At 44.8% G+C, this 10,968-nt stretch overlaps 1 protein-coding gene across 1 annotated transcript; it reads right to left on the reverse strand.

Moving 5' to 3' along the window:
- Positions 1–2,847: 2,847 nt before the first annotated feature.
- On the reverse strand, positions 2,848–3,498 carry LOC115589377 (GTPase IMAP family member 4-like). The gene has a single exon (XM_030430219.1). The coding sequence runs from the start codon at positions 3,496–3,498 to the stop codon at positions 2,848–2,850; it is 651 nt and encodes a 216-aa protein (XP_030286079.1).
- Positions 3,499–10,968: the final 7,470 nt, after the last annotated feature.

Here is a 10,968-nt window from a genome sequence, read left to right on the forward strand (position 1 = left end):
GATGCTCTTATATGTTCACCAAACCACACCCAGTAACAGCTGCACTGCTCAAGATGAAACTGAAACTAAATGTAAGCTCTGAACCCACTGAACCCTGTTTAGGATAAAGACGCCCCCTATAGAAAAACAAGGCGCTTTGTTAACTCTGCTCACCCCTCCCTCCACCATTTACAAGAAATGGCAGCACTTCTTTTCAACCTTACATAATACTGCAGGCTGCTCCCTCTGTCAAATGAAAAAAGAACAGCATGTTTTAATGTATCCAGGTTTGGATGTATATGGTTGAGTTTTTTCTGGGTTCTCAACAGCTTTTAAGCTGCAATGATTTCATGTATTCTTTTAACATATTTAACACAATGCTTTCAAGCATATACAAATGTCATGTATAGTTTTGCTGATAGGACTCATATATTTTAATATAAGCCACAAAGGATGTAGAAGTCCTCACATTATATCAACAAATCACTCATCAATCATATCGTAAATTTGCAAGTAAGAGCTTTTTTTTTCTATCAAATACAGACTGTTATTTTTTGGTAACAAACATTTTCTTTAAGTGATTAAATGAAAGATATTTCAGATATTTTTACCCTTTGAAAAAACATCCAAAAACATCATTGTATGGAATGAATAAAAATTGTTTACTGCTATCATTATAATCATCTATACGCTGCTTTTACAGCTTCAACACGCTGTTTATTACACCATTAACAGCAAAAACTGTTTTTGGCCCATTTGAAGTTAAGTTAGAAAGAAAAAGGCAGTGAAAAGGACCCACATGTTGAACAAAACAAAAAACAAAACAAAACAAAACAAAAAAAAATAAAAAAAACAAACACACACACAATAGTTTCACTGTGACAAAAGAGCACTTTGAACATCAGGAGCAAAGAGACAGAGCAGCTGTAGCTCCTCCCTCTGCACCTGTCTGCTGTTCAGCTGCGACAGGGAAAGATTATGATCATGAACTAGAAGTCTTCACCATATTGTTTCTATAGGGTGAAAACAGAGGCTGAAAAAACTACCAATGTAAAGAACATTAATGTCTGTCCACTGCAGAGACAGCCCAGTTTTATACAAGAGTTATCTTTCCAGCTGTGAAATGATTCTTGTGACAACACAATAAAACAACCTTTACAGATACATGTGTGTATGTCAACCTTTCTATTCGTGTCCGTAAGAGGATGTGGGGGACCAACAGGAAGTTCTGTTTAACTGAGTGTTCAAAAGGTTTTGCCATTTCTTGTAAATGGTGAAGGGAGGGTGAAAAGGGTTACTGTTTTCACCCTATAGAAACAATATGGTAACGACTTCTGGTTCATGATCATAATCTTTCCCTGTTGCAGCTAAACAGCAGACAGGTGCAGAGGGAGGAGCTACAGCTGCTTGGGCATCGGCCTCTTGGCTCCTGATGTTCAAAGTGCTCTTTTGTCAAGTTGTTTTTTGTGTGTGATTACATGCAGCCTGCTCTGGAGCCATAAAGTAGCTTTATACTACTTTATTTTCACATATTCTGTAGTACTCCCCAAGTAAACACTCATTAATGTGGGAAATTGGTGGAGTTACCCTTTAAATTGCTAAACTTTAAGACTTGAAATGTGATGTCAACCAAAGTGAACATGTTTTGACTTTTCTGATTATTTTTCTCATACTCTGAAGTCAGCACAGAACCTGTTCCCTTCTTATTCTCCATATAGGCTCCACATACTATATCCATGAGTACATCCTCTTCACTCACCCGAGGATGAGCTGGACTGAAGCTCAAAGCTACTGCAGAGAGCAGTACGGTGACCTGGCCACCATATCTGATGTGCAGGTCAACAACAGGATGGCTGACATGGCTAAAGACTTTTCCCCCTGTTTGTTTCTCCACGTAGATGGTGGCTCTGATCAGCATGTGCTGGTAACTGAGCAGAAGAGTTGGTTTGAGGCTCAGAGCTCCTGCAGGCAGCTCCACACAGATCTGGTCAGTGTGAGGAGTCCGGCTGAGAACCAGGAGCTGAGGAGCAGACTGCAGGCTGACCAGGCTGTGCAGGAGGCCTGGATCAGCCTTTGGAAAGCCCTTATTGTTAAAGCCAAATTCATCACTTTGACTGCTGAGCTGAAAATATTAGCACTGTTCAGATGGGTCATCTGCTACCTGTGTCTACGTGAACTTGTTGCCGGTACCGATGCCGCCGTCATTGCGGGTAGGCCCGTTCTGAGCAAAGCTCCAGAGCTCAAGGGAGGCTCGCCGGCCATGCAGCTCAGCACAGGGGGCTTGTGTGTGGGTGAGAGGAGCAGGGAGACCGGGCTTGAGCTCAGTCTCTGGAGCTCACCACGGTGTTCCTACCCACGCAGGGAAGTTACATAGTGTAGTGTCATCCGACACAACCCCGCTCAGGCTGCAGCAGCGGCACCATTCATCCTATTAACAATTTTTCTACCACTTCAATGAGTTTCAAAACATTATTTTAAGGTCGAAATACTAAATAATGTTGATTTAAAAATACAGACAACAGAACATCTGATTGTAGAATAGTTTGCAAACAAGCTTATTCACAATTTAAGCAGCTTTGGTTCATTATCAACAGATATGCATCAGAATTGAAGTTTTGTTAATGAAAGGTTGTAATAAATTTGAAGGAAGAAAAAAAGCTTGACCTCCTTTGTAAAATGTTTTTTGAGCATTTCCACTTTAAACATCATATCATAATGGTCCTGGACATATTAAAATCTCCTCTTTCTCCTTCTGCCTCTGCTCCTCCATCTCCTCCTTCACCCTCCTCCTCTCCCTCTCTCTCTCAGCCTCGAGCTGCTCTAGAATTGTCCTTATGTCTTTTTCATGTTCTTCCTGAAGTTCCCTCTTTAGTTCTCTCTTTTCTTACTTTTTTCTTCTTCTGCTTTCAGGATGCGTTGTTTCTCCTCTTCGATTTCCCTCTCGGCCTTTTGGAACATCTCGTTGGTGTAGTGGCTTCCTCCGTTCCTCTGCGCTACATTTCTGATCTTCTGGAGCAGCTCATTGACCTGTGAGCGATCCTTCCTCTCCTTATTGTTGAAGACGTGGTACTGGTTGTTACATCTGGCCACAAGTTCTTGAAGGTCGGTGTCGCCATCTATGAATTTCTCGATGGTCGTTTCTTCAAGATCATCACCACGAGTAAAGAGAACCATGCTGTATCTGTCTGCATCCTGGCCAAATATTTCTTGAATCTTTTGCACCGTCTGCTTTTCCTCTGCAGTGAATCTGCCCACACCAATGACCACCAGAAACACATGGGGTCCAGGAGCAGCATAACGAATGCACTGGCTCACTTCTTTGACTGTTTTAGTCTCATCAAACCTGTTGTCAAACAGGCCCAGAGAGTCAATGACAGCAATCTGTTGCCCATCTATCACACATTCATGCTTGAAACAGTCAACAGTCACAGACTGAGAAGTGCACTTTGATTCAAACTCCTTTCGTCCCAGGATGGTGTTTCCAGCAGCACTCTTCCCAGCTCCAGTCTTCCCCACCATCACTATCCTTATGGAAGTTAAATCATGTCATTAATCAAGGGCATAGATTTTCAGTTTGAGAGCATGATTTCATTCCTTTTCAGTGACACAGCTCTTTCGCGTGCTCAGATTTTTTCTCCTCATGCTCACATTTTGTTCTTGCATTTAAATTTCTTCTGCTCTCTTCAAAATGTCAGCTTGAACTCAAAAATCACATGCCCGTGTTCACATTTCTCCTTCTTGCACACAAAAATTTCGCTCGCATTCAAATGTGCCCTCTGCGCGCTCAGATCTAAAGTGCACACGCTCAGAACACACACCTGCTCACAAGTCAAGTTCTGCTCTCGGATCTCTCCTCTGCTCACGGATTTTCTTGTGTATCAACACTGTCAACCAATAGAAGGCCGGCTACTGTTGACCAATCAGATTACACCCGCTTCTTTGCGGGGCGGGCACTCTTTTCTACCGGGTTATCTACTTCCGCCCTCCAGGCTGTTAAATGTGGTGGTTGCCTTTATTTTTTGACGACCTTTGGAATAAAATATCAGTTAATCAATACACCAGCGCCCGTGCTTTTCATTACAGTAGCTACATCAACATAAAGTGGAACAATAACTGCTGTACTTTCGCCATATTAGCCAGCTGCCCAGGCAGCGGGATATATCTTATATAGTATAAATACTGTGAGTTAAGTAAGATTGCGATGATAGTACAGGGGTTTAAATGTTAGTTTCATAATGATTTTTGCTTCATGAGACGCTGGTTCGCATTCCGGCTCGGCCGGCACCCTCGCTCGTGTAATGAAAAATGATGTAATGACACTATGATGATAAATACGCTATCATCATAGCGTGTTTTTCATTCATCCGTTTTTCATTACACGGATTCTACTACTGCAGGGGTTCTCAACCCTTTGAAAGCTGCCCCCCCCCCAAAGCTGGTTCATTGCAGTTGGAAAAACGTGCAGTGTCAGTGGTCACGTCTTCTTCCTTGATTAAAAAAAATAAATTAATTAGACCCGGCATTTATTTGGAACCTGCGGTTATTTATCAAAATATACACCTGCACCTGGCGTTTAAAGTGGGTGTTAATTGAAACTCGGCTATTATATAAAGTACATTTACACCCCGCTCTGTACGCCGGGCCGGGATGCGAACCAGCGTCTCATGAAGCAAAAATCATTATGAAACTAACATTTAAACCCCTGTACTATCATCGCAATCTTACTTAACTCACAGTATTTATACTATATAAGATATATCCCGCTGCCTGGGCAGCTGGCTAATATGGCGAAAGTACAGCAGTTATTGTTCCACTTTATGTTGATGTAGCTACTGTAATGAAAAGCACGGGCGCTGGTGTATTGATTAACTGATATTTTATTCCAAAGGTCGTCAAAAAATAAAGGCAACCACCACATTTAACAGCCTGGAGGGCGGAAGTAGATAAACCCGGTAGAAAGAGTGCCCGCCCCGCAAAGAAGCGGGTGTAATCTGATTGGTCAACAGTAGCCGGCCTTCTATTGGTTGACAGTGTTGATACACAAGAAAAATCCGTGAGCAGAGGAGAGATCCGAGAGCAGAACTTGACTTGTGAGCAGGTGTGTGTTCTGAGCGTGTGCACTTTAGATCTGAGCGCGCAGAGGGCACATTTGAATGCGAGCGAAATTTTTGTGTGCAAGAAGTAGAAATGTGAACACGGGCATGTGATTTTTGAGTTCAAGCTGACATTTTGAAAGAGAGCAGAAGAAATTTAAATGCAAGAACAAAATGTGAGCATGAGGAGAAAAAATCTGAGCACGCGAAAGAGCTGTGTCACTGAAAAGGAATGAAATCATGCTCTCAAACTGAAAATCTATGCCCTTGATTAATGACATGATTTAACTTCCATAAGGATAGTGATGGTGGGGAAGACTGGAGCTGGGAAGAGTGCTGCTGGAAACACCATCCTGGGACGAAAGGAGTTTGAATCAAAGTGCACTTCTCAGTCTGTGACTGTTGACTGTTTCAAGCATGAATGTGTGATAGATGGGCAACAGATTGCTTTCATTGACACTCCGGGCCTGTTTGACAACAGGTATGATGAGACTAAAACAGCCAAAGAAGTGAGCCAGTGCATTCGTTTGGCTGCTCCTGGACCCCATGTGTTTCTGGTGGTCATTGGTGTGGGCAGATTCACTGCAGAGGAAAAGCAGACGGTGCAAAAGATTCATTTGAATGCGAGCGAAATTTTTGTGTGCAAGAAGGAGAAATGTGAACACGGGCATGTGATTTTTGAGTTCAAGCTGACATTTTGAAAGAGAGCAGAAGAAATTTAAATGCAAGAACAAAATGTGAGCATGAGGAGAAAAAATCTGAGCACGCGAAAGAGCTGTGTCACTGAAAAGTAATGAAATCATGCTCTCAAACCGAAAATCTATGCTCTTGATTAATGACATGATTTAACTTCCATATATCCTCAGCTCCTTGTTATTTGTGATGATCTGTCCTGTGTAGAACAATGTGTGACACTGAATCAGACATCAGGTTGCACAGACATTGTCCTTCATGTGACGTGTACAAATATGGAAAAAGTAGAAACATCTGTTCGCCACTTTGGGAGAAGCAGAATCATTGGAAAACATTTTGCCATCTTTTGGTTCTGCAGTTTAAACCAGGAGTGACTAACCAGTCGATCACGGTCTACTGGTAGAACGTGGACTGATCCCAAGTTGACCGCGAGGGGTGTAGGTAAGTTTTTTTTTGTGTGTGTGTGTGTTATACTTTGTATTAAATGTACACTACAGCCTATCATGAGCCCTTGCCTGCGCACCCTATCAGTCTCTTAAACACGTCCACAAAAAAAAGTAAAAAGCAGGTCATGTTTAACCGACGGTAGCGCGTGAGGTGCATGACAGGAAGTTGACAGCTGTCAACAGTAGGTAGAAGCTAGCAATCAGAGTGGTTACACACTCCTAAACATTAACATGGCTGAGGGGAAATGAGCCAAGACCTACAATTTTCATCCTGAATGGCAGGAAGATTACTTTTCAGTTTTATTCTCATTCAAAGCCTGTTTGTTTGATCTGCAATGCAACGGTGGCGTTGGCAAAGAAAGGGAATCTGGAGCGGAATTTTAAAATGGCAAATGGGAGCTACAAGAGGGATTTCCCTGCAAAAACGCCTTTACGTGCCACAAAAGTGCGGGATTTGAAAGCACAGCTTGAAGCACGGCAGCCATTCTTCACCAAACGAGAGGAGAGGAGCCAGGCTTGGGCATCTGTTTTGGATGCCCCCGGGACGCCTCTCTCGGGAGGTGTTCCTGGCATGTCCCGCTGGGAGGAGACCCCGAGGAAGACCCAGGACACGCTGGTGTGACTATGTCACTCAGCTGGCCTGGGAACGCCTTGGGGTCCTCCCGGAAGAGCTGGAGGCAGTGTCTGGGGAGAGGGAAGTCTGGGTGTCCCTGCTCAGGCAGCTGCCCCCGCGACCCGGCCCTGGATAAGCGGATGAAAATGGATGGATGGATGGACAACAGTTCTAACAGTGTCTCACCCGTCCATTCTCATGGAGTGGGCAGATGACATGAAGCATTAGCCCGACGTTAGCTACATCGACATAGTTAATTATCTTATATTTTCTGAAGGTGTTGATGGCGGAGAATTACGCAGTTACAAACAGACAGAAGCATACAACTTACCTGCACAGTAACAAAATAGGGAAAGAACTGTAGAAGAAACACAGCAAGTTTATATTTCTGAAGGCAGCAGTAATGTTAGCGCCCAGCCACAGCGTCAATCAAGCTAACATTTAACATAAAGCTGGATGATGCTGAAGGAAAGTGGAGTCGTGGAGACAGGCAGCTGCTCGTGCATTGCCGGGTTAGAGAAGTCATGCAGTCATGCAGCAGCTATTCTGTGGAAGATATTCATAAACCCAAATATTTATTTTAGTGCCGAAGTGCCACAGGGCACGGACATGTTTGTCTAAGTTGTTGATGTACTACACAAGACGTTTCTGAAAAAAAAAAAAATTTTCATGAATTGTTGTGGCAACCAACAACGGCACATGTTGTACCTGAGCTCATTTTAAAAACAATTTAGCACTTATGACCTAACGCTAGTTGTTTAGGGCTAGCTTGGCGGCAGCGGTCCATCATGCAGTTGCAAGGCAACCGGAAACAGGAAACCGCTGGTGGAAGTAATTATCTGTCATGGCAGCCCCCATAGGCTTCTGAGGTAACAGGTGGATATGTGTCATTTGGTGCAAGTATTGATGTTGGTGACATTGCCGCCAAAGTCAAATCACTTTTCGACTTGGAACCAGCTTCTACACTCCTGACTACGAGAAGCTAGACTCCTCCTCCCAGTGCCAGGTCTCCCACTAAAGTAGGAAGCGATTTCCTTTTTTCAAACTCAGAGATCTACCTGTTTTGTATCTGGTTTATTTTTCTGTGTGGTTCATATTAAGGTCAGTTATGGCTATTGCCTATCATGCAGATTGGCGTGTGTGTGTGTGTGTTTGTGTGAGAGAGGGAGGGTTTGTGATGTCATGTCAAGTGGTTGTGTTACGACAAGAAAAAGTGTTGTGAGGTTAGTTACTGCATGTGTGTGGGTTTGCAATGTTGACACTGGACTGGTAGATCTCAGGAGATTGGCTACTTGAAAAGTAATTCTTGGGTCAAAAAAGGTTGGGCACCCCTGATTTAAATGAAGATGCAGAGTTCTGAGTGTCTGAAAAAAACTGCAGATGCTTTAAATGTTCACCAAACCACATCCAGTAACAGCTGCACTGAACTCTTATCGAAAATGAAACTCAAGCTCCATAAGGAGGAGATAAGCTCTGAACCCACCGAACCCTGTTTGAGGATAAAGACGCTCCCTATAGAAAAAACAAGGCAGCGCTTTGTTAACTCTGCTCACCTCTTCCTCCACCATTTACAAGAAATAGCAGCACTTCTTTTCAACCTTACATAATACTGCAGGCTGCTCCCTCTGTCAAATGAAAAAAGAACAGCATGTTCTATTTCATCCTTTCTGTGCTTCAGCACTGAATGTCTCCATCTCGCGCATGCGCAGGTCGAGTGTTTATACCAACAAAGTCACCTGTGACCCCTGATGATACCGGCTAGCCTATATCTTCCGGTGACATCAGAGGATCTGTTCCTTTTCATCTTCTCGCTTTCGCAGGTAGACGTACGTCATTGAGCTCTAGCTGAACTAAACGCGTACTTACTGCTGCTTCGTCGCCGGTAGTCTAGCGACAACCTGTCAGAGCTGCGAGCTGCTTGCCCTCCAAGGGCTGCGACGAGCCGAGACAGGAGTTTTGTTGCGGTTTGCCGTGGACACCCCTTCAGATCACCATTGGTTCGTCTCTACAACTGGCTGAGTATACCAGGCGTAGTGTTACGTTTCCTTTGAGTATCTCTTTCTTTTGTTTAAATAAGGTTGGTGAAGGCGCTGTACTCGCTCCCTCTCCCGACATTTGTGCTATTAGTTACGGGCGCTAGCGGTTATTTATTTATTTATTTATGTTGTTTATTTCGGGCATGTCAATTCATAAACATCACATTTCATCATTGTTCAAATAATACAATACACATGGCCGAAAGCGAAAAGCGGGAGAAGCCAAAGCTTATCAAGTCCTGCCCCCATTACCCACAGGATAAAATCTTCATCCTGATCTTTTCTTGTCTTTTGCATTTTAAAAAAAAATTTTTTTTTACCTAACAACTTCTTTTGTTATGACCTTTGACAAAACATATTACAGCAGTAGCATACAGAGCTGAATTCAAGCTCTAGACAGTACATACAGATTACATGTGTGTCTGCACATGTGTCCATATTAGTCCATCATGAGTGAACAACAGTCTCATCTTATAGCCTCATCTTATAGCCAGGCTTGCCACAAGGTCAGAATGTCCAATCGACAGAGAGCAAAAGTCCAGTGTATTTATTATTTGTTAAGATGGTGTTGGGATGGTGTAAGAGCCCTTTAATGCATTTTTATGTTATTCATCAGTCTCCTCTTATCATTGCCTGCTTGACCTAGCGTCTGTGTAATCGGTACACCGTTGGCTGTACCCGCTTTCTGTTGTAGTTTTTAATGTTGGTGAAGCCAGTGTACTCGCTCTCTCTCCCGACATTTGTGCTGTCATTAGCAGCTAGTGTTGTCCGCTTGATCTATTGTCTGCGTAATCGGTACACAGTTGGTTGTATCCGTTTTCCGTTATAGTCTTACACGTTGGTGAAGCCGGTGTACTCGCTCCCTCTCCCGACATCTGTACTACGGCTACATCTGTGAGTAATTTGTACAACTTGTACCCGCCTTTCGTTGTAGTTTTCTCGTGTTGGTGAAGGCAGTGCGTGCGCTCCCACTCCCATCATAGGCGTATACTATTTCCTGTAACGGCTGCATCCTGAGCTGTGTTTGCTTCCTCTTTGGTAGTTTTACTGGCGTTTAGCTCGGCCTACTTTAGTTTGTATTTTGTGGCACCTGCGGTTGTGCCCATTTGGTTTGTGTTTTCCGCAGCAAGCTGACCTTTGCTGGTGAAGGCAGTGCTCTCGCTCACGCTCCCAGCATAGGCGGGTGCTGTTGCCCTTGTAGTTAGCAGACGTGTTAGCCACTAAGGCTAACTGTGTTTGTTGTGCGACACCTGCTGGTGAAGGCAGTGCGTTTGCTGCCTCTCCCAGCATCTGTTGTCTTTCTCAGTTTGCTTGTATTTGAACTGGTTGTCACCATGCTTGGTGACCACTCTTGCTCGGCCTGTCTGGCCTTTCTGCAGGCCTTTCTGGCCTCGATCACCTGAGGGAGGGACTTTCGGAGGACCCGTGCATGAACTGTAGCTTCATCCCCCTGGCAGTGCGGGTTGCCAGACTGGCTGAGGCTGAACGCCTGCTGGGCCATGTTCCAGAGCCGGACCACTTAACCCCAGCCCAGCGCTTGCCTCCAGCACAGCCTAGCCGATCTAAACATTGGGCTGCAGAGGCTGCGGGCACCTCCTCTGGGAAGAGGGTCAAGGAGTCTAAACTGGCCTCCAGGGTGGACCAGTTGACTGAGGAGCTAAATCAAATGAAGTCCCTCTTCCTAGCCATCCAGTCTGGAACTGCGGCAGTGGATATGGGTGCTCCTGCTCCCCCTGCCGCCATGTTCGAACCAGAGGAGGATGTGCTCGCCGTGGCTGCCTCAGCCACTGAGTTCGCTGACTATGGGGCGGACGTGGTCCCCCAGGATGCTGCCTCCCACACCTTTGGGGCGACCCTAACCCTAACCCTAACCCTCCTTAGCCCGCAGTTGCGGTGCCGGGTCCGAGGATAACTCCATGGGTGCCATCATTTGTATGGCCCTGGCCCGCCTGCAGTTGGATGTTCCGCAGGCTCAGCCGGCTCCCGCCAGTGCTTTTTTCAGGCGTGGTCCAGCCCCTGCCACCTTTACTGTGCCTCCGTCAGATGAATACCTGAGGGAGTTGCACGCATGCTGGAGAGATACTAGAGCCCTCTCTCATGCAACATCA

Source organism: Sparus aurata, chromosome 10 (genome assembly GCF_900880675.1).
Source record: "Sparus aurata chromosome 10, fSpaAur1.1, whole genome shotgun sequence".
Taxonomy (NCBI): Eukaryota; Metazoa; Chordata; class Actinopteri; order Spariformes; family Sparidae; genus Sparus; species Sparus aurata.